The sequence below is a fragment of the Astatotilapia calliptera genome, chromosome 7, assembly GCF_964374335.1.
Source record: "Astatotilapia calliptera chromosome 7, fAstCal68.1, whole genome shotgun sequence".
Taxonomy (NCBI): Eukaryota; Metazoa; Chordata; class Actinopteri; order Cichliformes; family Cichlidae; genus Astatotilapia; species Astatotilapia calliptera.
Window position 1 is genome coordinate 14,911,922 of NC_137428.1, and position 20,381 is coordinate 14,932,302.

The following is a 20,381-nucleotide window of genomic DNA, read 5'->3' on the forward strand; positions in this document are numbered from 1 at the left end:
CAAACAGTGTGTATTCACAAAATCATAATTTCAGCCACACAAAAACATACTTAAGACCCACCTTTTCCCTACAGTTCATTTATATATTTACAGTGTTGATATTTCCTGTCTGCTGTGCGGTGGTCTGTAGTTTCTGTAACTCTGAAAATAAAACCAAATGACTAGTTAAAGCATCAATCAACAGAACATTCGTCAACTTAACGTGTTTGACTTTAGGCCTGTTTGCTGGCCATGTTTTCTCTTTTTTTCTAAACGATAAACACTCAAAAAACTAATGTCAGATTTGAAATAAGTTTCTACTTCAGTATCAATAAAATTCAGCCACCCTTCATTTACCACTGACAACGGAATTTTAAAAATGATAATAAAATAATTCTTTATAATGTGTGGTAAAGGTGCCTGTAACTTATATGGCATGTTTATTTACTGCGTGTTTTGTTCTCACTGAATCAACGGAGCTCCACAGAAACCCGTAACAGGAAATGCACCTGAGGGCGGACCGGGCGGGCGGGTTTGGACATGACGCAAGCGTAGGAACAGGTACTCTCGGGGTGTGTCCTTCAATGTTGGAGAAGTCGTCGGACATTTAAGACTCAGCTGGCTGTTAAGAGGTCGAGAAAAGGAGAATTTGCACCGAGAGAGTCTCAGTGATAGAAACATGGGTTCGACACGGTTACTGTGGCTGTTGGTTATTTTCTGCTGCGGCTCCGTCTCATCACGTAAGTTCAAAATCCCTGCGCTGTCTCGAAATGTCAGGGTGCTGTTATACCGAGCTCGGCTCATGTTTTGTTTTGTTGTTGTTGTCACGGTCTAAAGACGGGTGTCTAAAGAGCAAATATTTTAACCGAGCTCTTTTTAAACTGGGATTGTAGTAACTTCACAAAAGAGAAAACTTTCGGGAAATAAAGGCTTACTTTTCAAAACTTAAGAAGATACTGGACACAGGATCGTTTTTACGGATTTAACAGATCCTTATCATTATCATGTATGCTTTAGACCAAAAGGTTCTGTACCTAATGAAACGACTCCTGTACCTAATGAAACGACTCCTGTCTGAGGCCATTGTGATGCCTCAAATAACTTGTTTGGCTCAGCCAACAGAACTAAACCCAAATTTAGTTTGGGGCGGGGGGTCTGTAATAACAACTTAAATGATAAGCTGTCATTGGTGTTCTGTCTGCTGTTTAATCAGTAATTTAAACTGTAATATTTATTTCCGTTTGTATATGTGTTTTAGAGAGAGGCCGGACGTTCATCGGACAAAAGGACCCTGAAAATTCAAACCAAGTTGTTGTGGATGAGGAAGTATCAGCTACGCTTAAGAGTAGCCTCACCACAGTCTTCTTCCCGATCATCTACATCATCATATTTGCAGTTGGACTTCCGGCCAATGGCATGGCAATCTGGGTCTTTCTCTTCAGGACCAAAAAGAAGCACCCTTCATCAATATACATGGCCAACCTGGCTCTGGCTGACCTGCTCTTTGTCATTTGGATTCCATTAAAAATACACTACCACATAAACGGCAACAACTGGATCTATGGAGAGCCTCTCTGCAAAGTCCTAGTGAGCTTCTTCTACGGGAACATGTATTGCTCTATTCTGTTCATCACCTGCCTGAGCGTGCAGAGGTACTGGGTTGTGGCTCACCCGCTCTCTCAGCAGAGGAAGAATAATAAAATTGCCATTGGTGTCTCTGTAGCTATCTGGGCTTTTATCTGGGTCACCACCACTCCTCTGTACCTGTATGACCACACGACCAAGCTAAAAGACCCCAATGTAACCACATGTCATGATGTGACTGTCATAAAGGACCTAGAAATTCCATTCGAGTCTATCAGGTTGCCATTCATCTACTTTATCATGATGGGAACAGTTGTGTTCCTAATCCCTTGCATAGTGATCATTGTAGCCTATGCTATGTTGCTGAAGGCTCTGGGGACAAGCATGGAGGAAAGTACAGCATCAAAGAACCGACACAAAGTTGTGGTGTTGATCGGAATCGTCCTGGTGACCTTCCTTGTGTGCTTTATTCCCAGTAACATCATGCTGCTGGTGCATTACGGTTTACAAAAGAACAGTATAGGAAATCATGGTTACAACGTCTACATCTCTACTTTGTGCTTGGCAAGTCTCAACAGCTGCCTGGACCCATTCATCTACTACTTTGTGTCTGAGGATTTCAGAAACCATGTGAAGAACACTCTGCTGTGTAGGAGCAGCAGGGCTGTGGAGCAAATGAGAGTTTCCTTCAGTTCCATGAAATATTCCAAGAAGAGCAAAGCATACGTGTCAGATGTTGGGACCACGCAGAGCAGCACCTGTTAGTGAGAAAAGGAGAGGAGAGACTCTGATTCCAGGCCTGGTTGTGCTTTTACAGTGTAAACACTGTAAACAAAAAAACTAAAAAAAACACATACCAGATGGACTCTGGTAACCAAAGATGAACTTTTATTTATAATTTGAGCCGCTTGGCATTAAAATGTGAAATGTATATGAGTGCCTGTGTTACGGGTCCACACCTGCTTCATACTGACATGCAGAGCTTTGAATGGACTAATGTGCTTCTTCCTGTGGTTTTGACTGATTATCTTTGAATATCAATAGAAATGTAATTTAATATGAATGACATTTATACTATAGACACATTAACCTGTTCAGAGAGCTTGTAAATATATTGATTTTTATGAGATAAATTTGCTTTTTTTTATATACACACACAATTCATGCATCCAGCAAGTTTTATTTTTGTCATTTTAAAGCCCTTTTATCACACTTTTGCTTATTCAAAACAAAAAAAAATGAAGGGAGAACAGTTGACATTGTTACTAAGTTTCTTAAATAAATGGTAAAACAACAGGATTTAGTATCTGCGAAACTTCTTTTGTGCTATTACGTAACTGATAACGTTCCTGTGACTCGTGAGTCACTATTCTCATTTTCGTACTGCATCTGGATGAGACGCAGTGTCATTGATGAGTCTCGGGCAGTAATTCCTGGAATGTTGTTGTGCAGAAACTCGGTGCAACTTCACACAGTGTAAAGGCCAGCGTTTTAAGCTTGAACTTTTAATGTTCACTCCTGTTCGGTAAATGAGCTTAGAGTGGAGAGTGTTGAGGAATGATTAACAGATCAGTGAGGACGACCTACATATAATTGCATTTTCTACCGAGTGGTTTTAGTGGCAGACTAGTTTCACCTCTGAAACATAAATAGCTAGTTTCACGTCATCTTTATTCATTTGGTTTAACCCAGTTAGTGTTTTGTATTTTATAAAAAAAATTAATGGCGTGCAGTCCTCTTAGAGGCCAGTATTGTTACACTTTTTTTCAGTCGACATTGCCAGCGTCTAAAAGACAATATGGTCAACAAATGTATAAAGGGAAAATCTACTGCAGTCTTTTCTCTGTAGATAAGGAGTAGGTAAACTGCCGTGGTTCAAACACTGACCCCACCCATTTACCTGCCACCATCCCCCCCAGGTACACGTACACACACAAACAGGCCAAGAATGCTGCTTCCCATTTAACGACTGGTTGTGGGAGCGCTCTGAGGTAAATGATTGTTATGGAGTGTCACCTTACCTTTTGTCAGCGCTCTGTGTAAAATGCGTTCTTTGCACATGTTGGGGGCAGGGACAGGACACACCCTGCCCTGGTTGCATTCACGTAGCGCCACAGACAGGCACAGGCACAGACACAGTTCCCGTTTATTCAAGAACCACTTGTTGGATTTCCTCTGAGCAAAATTATTTTTAACAAAGCGTTGCGTGACTGGTACAGAAAACTGCTAAAAAAATAGGACTCAAAGATGGGTTTTATGGATATGGCTTCAGCTTCTATAAATGATGAGTTTAAGCTCTTTTATATTTTATATTACTGGTTTCATGAAGGTAGGACTTGGTTGTGAGTCTTTAAAGTTAGGAACTTATGAAAGGACTCACATTTTCTGAAACAGAATTCATGTAGAAAAGGCTGGAAAGGCTCCAATTATGATGGTTTGTTCCACATCACATTTAGCTCTCCAAATAGTCAGTGCACAGGTTCAGTCTCAACGCAAATGGCTGCAGTGATTCTGTACTTCTGTTTAATATGATTACAGTACAATGTGTTCCATTGTTGACCTTTACAGTGGTGGATATCAGACAATATGCAAGATGTACAATACTCTGCAAATGTCTTGATCGCCACTTATTTTTTTTGAATATGTTGCTTCCAATGAGCCAGACTTTCATGTAAATTTGTATATGTAAAAGACTGCTATTGGTTGCTGTTCATTCTGCAACTCATTTTATTTACCGAAAGACCTCATGGTTTCCAGCTGGGCCAACTAGAAAAGAGGAAATGCAGCCTGTGGTTTAAGCCAAAAGACTTCCACTTAACAGAAGTCTGGTTTTATGTTATTAAAGTAAACAAAGAATGCAGACAGTGAGCATGGTGGAAATTTCACTTTAACCTCTGTGTGCGTAAGACTTTTTTTTTTTTTGAATGATCTGCCTATGCTGGAATAATGGCAATAACTACTGCTACATTTAACAAGCAGTGAAGTAGCAGTGCGTGAGACCAAATAAAACCAGTGGCACTGTGGTTATGACATGCTGAACCGCAGACAAAGCAAGCTTTGTTTCACATGCAAAATGTAAAATGGTGAAAATAAATTTCTCACGCTGAATTGGTGCCACCTTAGACTCTTAGGTGCCTAAAACTTTTTTGAACTGAGCAGTTTCTTTCATATTACAGGCCTGCTTATAGTGTACATCAAAGGTTAGTGAGGGTCTCAGTTTCTCCGAAACTATTCTAATGGTCACCAAACCATGCCTTTATTAATATAAACATCTTTATTTACCCCACACTGCTATTTTTTGGGGGGTTAATAATATTCAGAGGGTAAAATAAGTAATTAACACGCCATCAATTTTCTAAATAAATATATTTCTAAAGTTGCTATTGACATAAAATTCTCACCAGATGTCAGTACCAACCCATGTGTTCCACCCATATAAAGAAATAAAATCACAGATGTTTGTGAATTAAGTTATGTGTAAGAATGAGAAATCACACAGGAAAAAGTATTGCCTTTTTGCACCTTGCTTTCTTTATGTGTTCTTATACGGTATGTGTGGAAAATGTCACGGATACTCTTACAGAGGCAATATTCTTTCTCATGTCTTGATCATTTTCGTTAATCAGAATTCAGTAATTTCCTAACTCACTCTAATGGCCATATTCTTGATCCCTTTTGAGTTTCTGGTGTTACTCCTAAGAACTGTATATTTAAGTCAAACTCTTTTCACTCTCTCATATTGAAGCATTAAGTACATTGACATAACTACTTTCTCCCATGTAACTGACAGTCTGCCTCGAAGAGATAATTTATGTACTCCTGATAAACTGGTGTCTTAATACAATTATGGACTTCACTCCTTTGAAAATTCACAGAACTGTCAGACTCTCTTTCATCCACTATGTTCCCTGGTTCATGTATCAGGAACACAGGCACCACAATAAGGATGCCCTGTCTACACCTTAATTTGAATATTATACAACACTCATCAGGTCTGCTCAAGGGAATACTAGGACTCTTTCCTCCTGACTGTTGGGGAAATATCTGGATTTATTAAGAAATCTTAATAAAGACCCATTTCTCACTCAAGTGGCTAAATCCTGTTTATCTTCTCTCTGTCTTTAGCTGATATTATTCACTCTTCCCTAATATCTGGCTTTTTCCTGCACCGCTTAAAGCAATGATAATGCCAACTCTTAGGAAACCCCATACAGACCCTTTCAAATAATTATTGTCCATATGCTAATTTACCTTTGGGAAATAACTCTTGTTGTTTAGATCTAACTTCAACTTATTAGCAATCATCTTTTTGAATTATTTGATAAATAAAATTATAAATAGATAATCTGGTTTTCAGCCACTTCATAGAGCAGGGGTAGGCATGGTCAAAATCACAAATGATCTTCTGTTGGCAGCTGACACTGGGCTGTTAACCAAATGCTCCTTGATCTGAGCTCTGCCTTTGATATTGTCTCTCATGATATTCTTTTAAATAAGGCACTTTCCATGTCATGTTGTAAATTGTAATCTCAGATTGTAATCAGGTATGTACAGTTAAAACATCTCACATCACAAGCTTCCCCAGTCATCCCTAGTGTTCCCCAGGGCTCTTTCTTAGGCCCCGACTCAATTTGCTATTCATCAGTAAAGGGGCGACTTACATTTTTATGGCAGGTTTTACACGTCTGCCCAGAGTAAACCATTTGTTGGTGTGTCATGGGTTTCACACCTTAGAATTAGAAATAGAGTTTGCATAATATTGGTAAGCCACAAAAAAAAGAGAAAAAAAGAAAGGAAAGGAAGATAGTTTAACCAAAAAGAGGCAAGAATTAACCACCAGATTTAATTAAAGGTCAGAAAATAGAGCAAGTACAATCATATAAATATCTTGGGACCATAATAAATGAAAAACTGAACTTTGATCAAAATTGCAAATCAGTTTGTAAAAAGGGTCACCAGCACCTTTATTGTCTTAGGAAACTTGTTCACTTCCACATTGACCAAAAAATTTTAACTTTGTTTTATCGTTCTTTTATTGAGTCTGTTTTATCCTTTTGTTTGGTGGCATGGTTTGGTCAGACCTCTGTCACAGAGAAAAACTCTCTAAATCAGATAGTGAGATGGTCCAGTCGTCTGATAGGTGAGCCACAGTCTTGTTTAGCCTCCCTGTACTCTAAGCAGGTACAGAGGATGGCTTTATCAATCCTTAAAAATGGTTCCCATCCTCTAAGGGGTGAATTTCAGCTTCTTCCCTCAGGACGGAGGTTTCTATTTCCGAGATGTAGGACAAAGCGTTATAAAAATAGCTTTGTCCCCGTTGCTGTCACTGAATTAAATAAAAACTGTTTTTGATTCGAAATATCAAAACTACTATATATGTGCCACAGTGAGTTTTATATATACTAGGTATGTGTGTTTTTAAAGGGATGCCAAATGCTGTCATTTTTCTGTAAAGCAAATTTACCTTGCCTTTGGGTATAAATAAAGTTACCTTGACCTTGAGAACCTGGTTTTAATAAAGCACAGGAGTGTTGGATGTTACAAAACAGTGTGCTATTGAACAAGGTACAAAATGTTCAAAATGCATGAAGATTTTGCATTTTGAAATGTCCAAACTGGTGAAGTTAAACTGACCTTTAATCGAGTTTAAAACAAAAAGTCAAAGAACTTACAGATGCTGTGACACAGGACAAAGGACACACTAAAGCACAAACACAGAAGGGTCACTGTTTTTATACTTTAGCAAGATGCTTACTTCTGCTTTTCCGCATACCTCATACACAGTTTAAATTCATTGAAAGGTCGTATGCCTACGTATGGTATAGCTGGAAACACACAGAATACAGACACTGATGTTGTACAGATATGCCTGCTTAAAACTGTCACGTGGTTAGCTGAAATATGTGTAACCTCTGTTGTCAATAAGAGTGAGGCGGACGCAGAGGAATTGGAGTTGCTTGGACAGGCGAGTCGCACTCACTGCTCTCCAACGCTCCCCTCGCAAGTAAAATGTACACTGGTGTCTGTGTGGTTGCTTTCAGCAACAGGTTCTGTTTACCAGCAGGGTCCACTTAAACCCAACATAAATGAATTTTCATAGATCATTAATATGAATCACAGAAGAGATAACCTCCACATTACTGTGATAAAGAGAACACTTTTGTATTCATAACATATTTATTGGACCTATTTATTACATCTTTCATTAAGCTGATTGTAAATACTGAACACAATCATGATATAGCAAGGTCAGTATTGCCCTACAATACAGATACCGGTATTTGAAGATGCAGGATTTTAGGTAACACGTAATTTTGTCATAGTTGTACGGCTTTAATTTGGCTTTAACAACATCTAGGACAAATAGTTGACTTTATGACTGATGTATTGGGAGGAAATTTTAAATTATGAAGTTCCTGTCCTGACCATAATAAAAGAGGTTGTTTCATAGCAGTCATGCACTTTACTCTGCCTCCCCCCTATGCTGAGCAAATGCACACATGCATACACAGATCTATTTGAAGTATACCTCTGTCTATACAGGAAGAGGTACACCTCGTCTAGTTATAAATACAACACATTTTGTACATTTGTCATCTTTTACGTAGCATGCTTATACCACTGTGACCTTTGCTGTATAAATATACTACCTGCAACTCTTGCAGGTTTCAAACTAGGACTTTAAGTTAAAAACAGCAGGGGTCAACACAGGTCAACAAGAGCATGGGAAACAGGTGGGATCACAGCTGTAACTAATTACGGTCCGAAGAGACCAAAAAGACTTTTCACATATGACAAATGGAATTAAAGGGAATTAAATAACACGTCACCTAGAATTAAGCAATCACATGTTTTGTCTCAATAAGGATGTTGTGACAAAACATTAGCTCATTTAACAAATAATTTTTAAAAAATGCTTAAACCAAAGGAAGTCATTCTATTTCTGTTACACATTTAAACACACTTTAAACTAGTCTAAAGGTTGATCCACCATCTGGACACTTTTGTATTTGTATTTGTATTTTGTATTTACTCTAACTCATTTGGCCCTTATATAAGTCACTATTTTATAGTTTAATTCACTCTAAATTCACTGTGAAATGAAAAAACAATTTTTTTTAGAGATATAGTCACACTACACACGGTGATCACAAAGAATATAACACATGTCTGTCCAATACAGCACTCAGCAGTGAAGTAGGATAAGTAGTTTCTTCAATATGAGTTGATAATTTAATGGCAAAGTTGTGATTGTAGGAATAAACTTTATTTTAATAAATGTCTGAATAATTTTTTCACCACTGATTTGACTTCTTGTCATTGCCCCACTCATGTCATGGTTTGTTTTGCACACCGCCAACATCTGTCATTCCACCTCGCAGACACCTATGTTCAATCCACCTCCTCCCCATCTCCATGTTACTCGGGCTCCATCCGAGCATCCAACTCGAGAAACCTCGGTCAGAACCAGGCTCAGGGAGGGGCGGCCATCTGCTGCGACCGGTTGGGGTGAGAGTGTTAGGATGCCTGGGTCGTCGACCCAGGGTTTTTGAGTTTATGTTATTATTTATAATTTCTAGTTTTTGGTTTCTTTGAGTTCCGTCTTATGGCTTATGTCTCTGTCTTCTTTAGTTGCTCTGTCTCCCCTATCACCTGCATCCCCTTGTCTAGTTCGCGTCTCTATGTATCCTTAGTTCCTATATCCCCGTGTTCAGTCAGTGTTTGTGTCTGCCCTGGTCCCACGTCTCTATTCCCTCTGTAGTGCCTGCATGTGAGTCTGTGTTATGTGTTTCCTGTTTTACTTTGAAGGTCTCTGTCTTAGTGTGTTCAGTTTACGCTTCCTTTTGTCTCGTCAGTTCTGATTTGCCCCAGCTGTATTTCCCTCCTGTTATTCATTCCCTGATTGCTCCCTCTGTGTATTTAAGCCCTGTGTTTCTCTGTGTCCGTGTCGCGATCTACCGTTTACCAAGCTGTGTGTTTTGTCATTTTTCCAGTTTAAGTTTGTTTTGAGTTTTTCAGTCATGTTATATTTTGAGTCTTAAATTAAAGCCTTTTTGAGTTCACGTCTGTCTCCAGAGTCTGCACCTTGGGTCCTATTCCTGCCTGCACACAGCCATACCTAACAGAGAGAAGGAAGACAGGATAAAAGACATGCTGTGGAAGAGAGACAGAGGTTAATAACAGATATGCTTCAATGCAGAGAGGTCTATTAATACATAGTGAGCGAGAAAGGTGACTGGAAAGGAAAAACTCAATGCATCATGGGAATCCCCCGGCAGCCTACATCTATTGCAGCATAACTAAGGGAGGATTCAGGGTCACCTGGTCCAGCCCTAACTATATGCTTTAGCAAAAAGGAAAGTTTTAAGCCTAATCTTAAAAGTAGAGATAGTGTCTGTCTCCCGAATCCAAACTGGAAGCTGGTTCCACAGAAGAGGGGCCTGAAAACTGAAGGCTCTCCCTCCCATTCTACTTTTAAATACTCTATGAACAACAAGTAGGCCTGCAGAGTGAGAGCGAAGTGCTCTAATAGGGTGATATGATACTACAAGGTCATTAAGATAAGATGGGGCCTGATTATTTAAGACCTTGTATGTGAGGAGCAGGATTTTGAATTCAATTCTGGATTTAACAGGAAGCCAATGAAGGGAAACCAAAACAGGAGAAATCTGCTCTCTCTTTCTAGTCCCTGTCAGGACTCTTGCTGCAGCATTTTGGATTAGCTGAAGGCTTTTCGGGGAGTTTTTATGACTTCCTGATAATAATGAATTGCAGTAGTCCAGCCTGGAAGTAATAAATGCATGAACTAGTTTTTCAGCGTCACTCTGAGACAGGATATTTCTAACGTTAGAGATGTTGTGCAAATGGAAGAAAGCAGTCTTACATATTTGTTTAATATGTGTGTTGAAGGACATGTCCTGGTCAAAAATGACTCCAAGGTTCCTCACCGCGTTACTGGAAGCCAAGGTAATGCCATCCAGAGTAAGAATCTGGTTAGATACCATATTTCTAAGATTTTCAGGGCCGAGTAAAATAACCTCAGTTTTATCTGAATTAAGAAGCAGAAAGTTAGCGGCCATCCAGATCTTTATGTCTTTAAGACATTCCTAATTGGTGTGTGTTATCTGGCTTCATAGATAGATAGAGCTGGGTGTCCTCTGCATAGCACTACAGCCAGCTTGAAGGCTGTAGTGGTACATAGCCGATTATTAGAGATAGGTTGATCATATTTAAGATCGAAGAATTAATTAATGGCAGGACTTCTTTGAGCAGTTTTGTAGGAATGGGCTCTGAAAGACACGTTGATGGTTTGGAAGAGGTAATTATTGAACCACAGCCACCCCCGAAGATGTGATGTGTATGATGATGTCACTTCTTGTCATTGCTCTACACATGCAATGTTTTTGAAGCGTGCTCTAACTGACATATGGAAAATGAGATAACAGACCTAACACAACCTTGTTGAATTTAATATTACAACAAGAACAACTTCTGCTCAAGGGAATAGATTTTTTTTCCGAGAAGAGTTAAACAAATAAGAATTGAGGCAAATAAGTTAAACCTCAATACTGTCCTGAAAGAAAATACCTATATTACTCTTGTGTTACATATATTCATTTGCAATAAAAAAAAATAGTTCATGTTAAAAATATACACATTATTCATATTGTTCCTCAACATGCATATCCCATAATTAGAACAGGATTAACAAAAGAATAAGTTGTGCCCGAGAGCCCTGTCTGCAGTGTTTCTAAAATAAACGCAACATGTTTGAGCACAAAAAACATGCTAAACCGGTTCAGACTGCAGGTAGGAACGCACAGTGATGAATAACAAGGACAGATAAGTCACAATAACTGTTACTGCAGAACTATGAATCCCTATCGCCTAGAACTGTGATATAACCAGAAGCATAACTGGAAAATAACCAAGAATGCATTGGGAGTTTTTTTGGTCTTTTTTTGTTTTTTCCCAGTGGGATGTAATTTTTGCTTTACATGTATTTGTACACTTGTTCTTCTTTTTGTGGTTTGGAAAAAGACTGACCCCTACTGGTTTCTTTGTAATAATATAAACTAGGATTTCATGATTTTATTTAAACACCAAGTTATTTGGGAAAAACTACCTGAAAAAAAGGTTGTGATTCTACTTTTAAATAATTTGTAAAAAAAAATAATCAAAAAGAGCGAAAAATCATTTGATGTTCATAAAAGCAAATAATATTCTATCGTAGTCAATAAAAATCTTTCAAAAGAACAGCACCTGCAGTTCAGTATTAGCTGTCAGGGCAGCTATTGCAGTTTCTCTTCGGGGGCTTTAATTAAGAACTCTTCCTGCAGGACCATTTTGTCTCAAAGAGAGAGAATGATGGATTAGTATTGCGCCCACGCATCATACTGGGATGCAGCTAAAAGGCAGCCATTCATGCGTGGGAGTGAGAGGGTCATTGCTGAGGAGGGAGAGAGGAAGAATGTACGTGCAAACTTCTGTGTAATCACTCTGACAGATCACACCATCCTCCGTCAGCAAAGACTCAGAGCTACTCAGTGACATTCGACAAATCAAGGAAGGACTTCAAATCATTTTTTAAATTTTATTTTATATTTCTGGTAGCTCCAAACAAATTACACATGTAAGGTACCTGACCTGAGAATGCCACTGAGACAATTAACAGCACATCAATTCACTGACATAAGTGGAAAATCTCTATGAATAAGAGATATATGTTCATTGCACAAAAGTATAAGATAATCTATACTATCATTGTACAAAATACAAACATAAAAAATATCTTTTGACAACTTACCACACTGTCAAACAATGTTAGATTGATTATCAGCTCGTAAAATGTGAAAAATATCCATGCAGTCAAAGATAGCCACATAGTGGAAATCGTTATTATCAAAGTGAGAGTTAAGAGTGGGAGACGTAAAAGAGAGAAATTAGTCTGCAGGAGAGTAAAGAGGAAAAATGAGTCTGCTGGAATAAAAGCATCAACAAAAGAGGCAGTTTGAGTAAACTAGCGATGGAGTCATTGAAAGATTAATTCAAGTTCTTTAGTCTTTTCTTCCTTTCATCTCTTCTGGCTCTCCCGTGGCAGAGTGGCTGGAGGCGGTTGGTACAGTGTGGGTGCCCCCCAGCCAGTCCCAGTGAGAGAAGAATGGGGCAAAGTTAGTGCCAGGTCTCTGGTGGTGAGTGTCATGTTTCGGAGCACCACCCCAGAGGCCAAAGGGCACCAAGTTATGTGTGGCCCAAGGGAAGTCATAGCCACAGTGATCCTCAGTGGAAACATAGACATTGAATACCATGAAGCTCCATGCTGTGAGGCAGTGGCACTGCAGCAGGATGGGGTCTACTGTGGCCCAAAATCCCACGCTAAATAACTCCCAACCAGACAGGTACTGGGTGACAAGGCTGAAAGGCTGGTTGTACTGGTGGTGGATGGCGTGGAAAGTGCGGTACAACCAAGCAACCCGGTGGTGCAGCAGGTGCCACAGGTAGTACTGGAAGTCAAAGACCACCATACAGCCCAGGATGCCCAGGAAAAAACTGAACAGAGTGGGGGCTTCGGGGGGTAGAGGGGTTGGTGGCCTCCACAGCCACTGTGCAACTGCAGCAGGAAAGATGTAAAGCAGGTGGTTGTAAATGGTGACACCCAAGGTGGGCCAAATGTTAGGCCAGGTGATGGGTCTGTCTGGATGCAGCCTGTAGCGGTTGATGCACGGCCAGGTGGGAGCCAGCAGGTCCAACACAGTGTAAAGAGCGACCAGGAGAAAATAGGTAGTGACTGAGAGGACCACGGGGAAGAGAGGACTTCTTAGGAGGTCGTGGTAGTTCTGACGGAGATAGTCCCAAATAGGCTGCAGGACCAAGTCCTGGGAATAATCCCCAGTCACATTGTCTACATATGACATCCAAGATAAAGTCTCAGTTCTGAGTAACCCGCCCACGCTCATCATTAATGTGGCGTTTCTCTTCCAAAGATGGCTGATCCAATAGGATTATTTTTAACAAGCAACCAAAGAGGATAAAGAGGGTCTGAATGAAAAGAGGGATCCAAGCTTCCTCGTAATAGGTTAAGCGACAGCAAATTGCCTGGTGATGGTGTGCCAAATTGGACTGGTGGACTGTCTTAGCCTCTTATGTATGTTCAAGCCCCACCTCCACCATCCCCTCCACCCCCATGCATTTTAAAAGAAGGCGCTTTTTAAAGGCCCTTTTTCATGGGCACAAGGACTGCAGCCAGGACTCAGGAGCCGGGCCTCAACAGTTCTCATTTTTGACCCAAATCATCGAGGGAGCTTCCGTCTTCTTGAGAATTCAACTCGGAGACGATGTCATTTAGCTCCTAACATTCTCAGAAAAAAACATACCAAGTTATATTTTCACTACTGCATGTTAACAATCAGCCCTTTCATTTTTCTGCCCCCTCACTCTCAAATCATAAGACAGGGAACACGCACATACACACACCAATACACACAACATCAGACCAAAACAGTAATTAATCACTAAAAAGTTGTCAAATGAGACATGCATTCAAAAGCACTTCCTTTCTGATGCTGAATAGTAATTGGCTTGTTGCTCAGTTTCAGCTTGTTTACAGAAAAGAAATGATGCTATTATTCATAAGTGGGGCAGAGACCACAGCTCTTGCTTCTATAGTATGATAAAATAATTTTGCACAGCAGAGATTTTAATAGGTTTCATGTGATGTTCTGTAGGCATACATTTGGTCAGTTTTCTGTCTTCAACAGCTATGTTTCATTAAACACCATCACACACATCTTAAACTGTACAAACACATTTCTTAGCTTTACAAAGGGTAAATTAAAAATAATACAAATAAAACATAAAATTTATGATATTGGAAAAGCAGTTGCATTGTAGAATAAAAACTTTTATTTACTCCTTGTAATTGTGCATTGTCTCAAATTTTTACTTTACTGTATTTCAGGTTGTACCCATTCCACAATAAAGATTTAAAAAAATCACCTGAAAAATGATTAAACTGCACGAGTCAACACCTGTTTGCCTGCAGTCTCAACTAGCAGAGCTCCATTCTGTAACAACTACATGAGTTAAATGTGAATGTTGTCATAGTCCAGTCTGCTTTCATCTCTCCAGTGTGTTTGATGTCATTTACTTAGTAGATGAGTTCAGTCATGAACTGTATTTACTGGCTGAAAGCAACATGCAACATGTTTCTGCCATTCTGCGGTCACTTGCTGCCATGCTTGGGATCACTGTTCTGCTGTATGACTCCAACATAAGTTAAGTATTAGCTGCCAGGGCAGATGGCACATTTAATTTTTTAATACTTTGGTATACAGAGAAGTTTGTGATTGACTTAATGATTACAAGGCCAGGTGTTGTGGCTTTAAAACAAACCTAAATCATCAACTGTCATGTGGTTTTGTGCATTATGGCCAAACAGCTCTACTTTGGACATGTCTGTCCAGAAGCCTTGAGTGTTTTTTTTTTTCAGATGCAACTTTGCAAACATCACCCATGCTGCCATCATCTTTTTTAGAGAAAAGAAGAATCTTCTCCCAAACAAGCCATCCATTGACCTTCTCCACTTATCCAATTCAGGGCCACAGTTAGGCTAGAATCTTAAGAGTTTGTATTTTTAGAGCAAGGTCAAGTCAAATGGAAGACTTACTGAAATATTTCTTTTGTATGTACTGCATATTCCATAAGACTCTGTCTCCTATTATATTTTTTCTGCCTGCTGCATGTTTCTTGTACAACACCTCCATCTTCTTACTAGTTTAGGATCACTAGAACCTATCCCATCTGTCAAAGGGGAAAGCTGACACAAAAGAGATTTTCACATCTATGGCCAAGTTAGAATCATGACTGAACACAACACTGCATGTCTTTGAACTGTGGGAGGAAGCTGGAGGACCCAGAGAGAACCCAAGGCACAGTGCGGATATGAAGCAACAGAAAGTAGTGTCCTGTTTGGATTTTAACACAAAACTTTTTTACTGCAAGGCAATGACACTTACCACCACACTAATGTGTTCCCTGCATCATACTGCTAAAACTGCTTTTATGGTCACTTGCTGACGATCATTTATTTCAGTGGATTTGTTTAGCAGTACCTGGCTGCTACAGCACTTTTAATTCATGTGGATGACAAATAAGGTTGTACTTTTCCACACACAGTGCAGTGCATTAAATACATTCCTATTTTAGTTTTTCAGTTATAACAACTAACAATTTTTACTGTGTATACTGAAATGTATAATAAAATAGAGTAAAATTATGATGAACGCCCAGCGACTCACTGAACACAACAGAAAATTCAAAGTATTAAGAAGATAATCGTAATACTTCATCATGAGTCCAATTGCACAAAATGTTCATTTCTTATGTGATCAGCACACTTCTTTATAGCTGCCAATAGAGGGCAGTAGCAATCAAGTCTCGAGCAGAGAAGTCATAGAATATAGTGCAAGAGAGCAGTGACTAAAAGGAAATCCTCCTCAGTGGATGAGGAACTGCACTGTGTAGCATAAACATAATCAGTGGAATGGAACACCAATGGAACCTACATATACTACTATTTGTTACTATAAAAATATATAAAATATAAAAATATCTGTATAAATATATAAATATCTACTTATGACACGAGTTGTCATGTTGATAATTTTAAATGCACTGGAAATGAGTAATTAGTAAGATAAGTTAGTAACTAAAAGAGTACTCTTTTCACTTGCAACACACAAAAATAGTAACAAATACAAAAGTTTAGGGAAAACTTAAAAGGTTAAAGGTTGATGCCTCACTCAAGAGAGTTGACGTAGATAAGCCGGCCTTGATATATTTGTGTGAATATTATACACAGAACAATATTTTCAACACCAAATCTCTTGGAAACACCTGAGGGCTGAGAAGTTTGAAGGGCTATCTTTTTCTTGTCTTTATCATCCTTCCTCTGTGTAACTGCTCTTGGAGGCTGTGTGATAGTATGTGTTGACACCAGTGAAAACATGGATTACACCTGCAGCGACAGATTAATGTCTGGCCTCATCTTCAGGTGAAGGTTTACATTCACTGTAACAGATTCTGCTGGAGTGGAAAGCAAAGCCTCCAGTCAGTTTATTGCCAAACAAACAAAAAGAACTGAATATCATTGTGGAAGCATCAGTTTGTTCATTTAGGGGGCAATGTCACGTGTCAATGTGTCATCGTATAGATTTATAGGCACAGATTTGGTAAGACTCTAATTGACAATAGCAGTAATAACACCTGGCTGCATCATTAAAATTAATATTGAGTCAACATGTAATTTTGCTAAAGTAGTTTTTCTCTGGTCCACTTCCAAGTCAGACCAGGATTGACATGCTTAGCCACATTTTAATTCAATAATGGATAACTGAATTGAAAACCTTACTGGGGAAAACCTGATTTTATGAGGAGACTACATCAATCCCACTATAGATAGAGCAAAACTCAGACAAACCCCAAATAATCACAAATATCATCATAAAAATATGAATTTAGTATAAAAATGCACAAAGACAGAATATTATAACTACCTCAACTGCAGAGAGCACTTTGAGTACTCCGGGAGAGTAGAAAAGTGCTGTAGAATCAGTCCATTTACCATTACCATTATATCAAAGAGTAAATCAATTAAATGTGGTGTATTAAACATTAGGTCTCTTTGTGCTAGCAAATTATTTAATAATGAATCAACATATTGATCTAATCTGCATTGCAGAAACCTGGGTACAGCAGGATGATTATATTAGTTTAAATAAATCAACACCTCCAAGTCATCCTAACTGTCAGAATCCTCAAAGCACAGGTGGCAGCAATCTTTCACTCTAGCTTGATAGTCAACCAAACACCAAGACAAAATTGTAATTAATTTCAAGGCCTGACTCTTAGCCTTATCCACCCTCAAAAAAATATTTTCAGTTGTTCTTACCTGTTGTTTTGCTCCCCTGTACTTGAAATTTCTACTCCCAGTCTCCCACAAATCTGCCACTAAGTACAGCAAGTCTAATAACTACTGATATTTGTTAGGAGTCTTTTGAAAGAGTAGTTGTCAACATTTAACTGACCGTTTACAAACAAAGGATTTACAGTTCATATATATTTGGACAATGACAAAAGTAATACCTGTTCACCGAAACATATTCCAAATATAATTATATAATGGACATAATGTGTAGACTCTCAGTTTTCATTTGAGGGTATTCACATTCAAATTGCATTAAGGGTTTAAGAGTTTCTGCTCCTTAACAAGTGCTACCCTTTTTTAAAGGGACCAAAAGTAATTGGACTCAAAGGCAGGTGTGGGCAATTTTGTCGTTATGTCACTATCAATTAAGCAAATAAAAGGCCTGGAGCAAGCAAAATGTTAATGCGAAGATTTTGCTGTGAACAGACAACCTGTTCAGAGGAGTTCAAGCCATCCTTAAGCTGAAAAAACAGAAAGAAAAACATCAGAGAAATTGCTACAATAGTAGCACTGGCAAAATCTACAGTTTGGTACATCCTGAGAAATAAAGAAGCCACTGGTGAACTCAGCAAGGCAAAAACACCTGGACATCCACAGAAGAAGACAGTGGTGGATGATCACAGAATCATTTCAATAGTGAAGAGAAACCCCTTCAAAACAGCCAGCACAGTTCTGGAAAAATATTTTTTGGACAGATGAAGCCAAGATCAACCTCTACCAGAATGATGGCAAGACAAAAGTATGGAGACGGTGTGGAACAGCTGTAAAGAAATACCCAACTGCTAAAAGAGAAGGAAGAACTGGAGGAGATGCAGAAATAGATGCAACAAGTTCTGAAAGATTTTGAATTGCAAGTGTTTTGCAATGCAGCAAAGTACAAAAATCTTGAAATATTGAGGATGAGAAACAAGAATTGGAGAAAATATGCAGAGAAAGGCAGAGCAAAATCCAAGCAACGGTGATCAAAAACACTCATTTGCAAGGACTGTATAACAAAGCCCAGTACACAAACACTCAATTGCATGAGAGAAAAAAAGAAGACAAGAGAAAAAAACCCAAAACATTAGCTTTAATGTTGTTGCATTTGTCTTTCTGATCCTACCTAGTTGGTGTTTGATCTTCTTTACTGTGCATCTTTCCTGACTTGATGAAAGCCCAAAAAAATGGGACTCTCCATCATTTGACCCTGGAACTGAAGAAGCTTCTCAGATGAGAGGTGAAACGTCTTCAAGCAACTTAAAGAAGTCCAGATGCTTTTCTTTCCAAGCTCCTTTGACTACGATGACCTGGATGACTGAGAACCTTCACAGACATGTGAAGTATGGGGATGTTTCCCTAGGAGCGTGAAAGAGAGGAAAGGTGCAGGCCCAGATAAAATAAACAGCCTTCTCCTTAAAAATTGTGTGGATGAGTTGGCTGGGATTTTTTTCTCCTCATTTCTTAAAGTCTCTTGAGTTTTGGAAAGTCCCTCAAATCTAGAAGGACTATTGTACCAGTGCCTAAAGTGAAAGCACTTAATTTTTAAATGATTTTGCAAAGCCTTTTGCTTTGACTTCCCCTGTGATGAGATTATCCAAGAAACTTGTAAAAACGGAATTTTTGAATTGACCCTCCAATTTGCTGAACAGATAGGGGGAGAGAGGGGTAGCTGTGTGCACCTTGCTCCATATGGTTCTAAAGTACCTGGATGGTGTCCAAAACTGTTTGTTTTTGTGGATTTTTGATCTGTTTTTATTTGTATCCAGCTCCATATTTTAGCAGGACATCTCACCAGTACACGTAATCTTGATTTGGATCTGATTTCTTGGCTTATTGACTTACGGATAGTAGACTTGTAGTCAAGACCGCCTAAACCAAGACCAAGACAATACCAAGACCAGAGGGTATCGAGACCATGACAAGACCAAGACCAAGACAGACCGAGTCAAGACCAAAACAAAGTCGAGACGAGACCGAGACTGAGACAAAAAAGTCTTTAAACTGCAGCCAGATGCTGCTTCGTTTCCGGGTGTCGGGCATATTCATGTGTTTTTGCGATGCACTCGCACAGCCCTCCTCACCGCTGTCTACTGTCTCACTCACTTACTGAGTACTGAGAGGACAGACACACGCTCCACTTGACTGTCGCGTCTCTCACCCTCTCTGTTTTTCACATAATGATATTATCCTATATCCTCGCATGTGATTGGCCACAATATGGAGGGATTGGAGTATAGCTGAGCCACTGTGTGAGAGCTGAGCAGCAAAAGGAAATTAAGTGAGGAGCCGGCTCTCACTCAATAGGAGTCGACTCTTCTGATTCACTACAAAGCACTCTCTAAGCACGGCTCTTAGAGCTGATGCACATGACAAATTATCGACCGTTACGTTGTGTGTCATGGATACTGTTGACTCCAAATCTCCCGACCACTATGTCGAGCTGAGACAGGAAGACCGAGACAGCGAGACCAAGACAAGATCGAAGGATCCGAGACCAAGACAAGACCAAGACCAAAGTCCGTCGAGACCAAGACAAGACCAAGACCACGTAAGAGTTGAGTTGGATGTCTCGAGGCCGGTCTTGAGACATCCAACTCTAACGGATAGTCCTCAGAAAGGGAGAGTCATCTTATCAGATGCACTTTTATCTTCCACGTGAGAGTGTGTCCTTTCCCCACTTTTATTTGTCCTTAATAAAAATGAGTGTTAGAGTCTCTACCAGGACAAACATATAATCGAGTTTGCAGACGACTCAGTGAATGTCTCTCTGCTCCAGGATGCAGATCGTGACCATGGCCCAGTTGCAGATGACTTTGTAGCATGGTATGGACAGTCCTTTCTGGGTGTTAAAAAA

The 20,381-nt window shown here is 39.4% G+C and overlaps 2 protein-coding genes across 2 annotated transcripts; one reads left to right on the forward strand and one right to left on the reverse strand.

Moving 5' to 3' along the window:
* Positions 1-547: 547 nt before the first annotated feature.
* On the forward strand, positions 548-2,859 carry LOC113025430 (proteinase-activated receptor 2-like). The gene is made up of 2 exons (XM_026173149.2): positions 548-719; positions 1,238-2,859. Exons 1-2 carry the CDS (start codon positions 659-661, stop codon positions 2,326-2,328), a joined length of 1,152 nt encoding a protein of 383 aa, XP_026028934.2. The 5' UTR covers positions 548-658; the 3' UTR covers positions 2,329-2,859.
* An 8,940-nt stretch (positions 2,860-11,799) lies between these two features.
* On the reverse strand, positions 11,800-13,981 carry ch25hl2 (cholesterol 25-hydroxylase like 2). Its single transcript, XM_026176913.2, has one exon. It carries the CDS (start codon positions 13,521-13,523, stop codon positions 12,621-12,623), a length of 903 nt encoding a protein of 300 aa, XP_026032698.2. The 5' UTR covers positions 13,524-13,981; the 3' UTR covers positions 11,800-12,620.
* Between the last annotated feature and the right edge of the window lie 6,400 nt (positions 13,982-20,381).

Coding starts and splice junctions, on each gene's coding strand:
- LOC113025430 (XM_026173149.2), top strand. CDS start 659: ATGGGTTCGACACGGTTACTGTGGCTGTTGGTTATTTTCTGCTGCGGC. Junction 720..1,237: donor CTGCGGCTCCGTCTCATCAC/GTAAGTTCAAAA, acceptor TATGTGTTTTAG/AGAGAGGCCGGACGTTCATC.
- ch25hl2 (XM_026176913.2), bottom strand. CDS start 13,523: ATGATGAGCGTGGGCGGGTTACTCAGAACTGAGACTTTATCTTGGATG.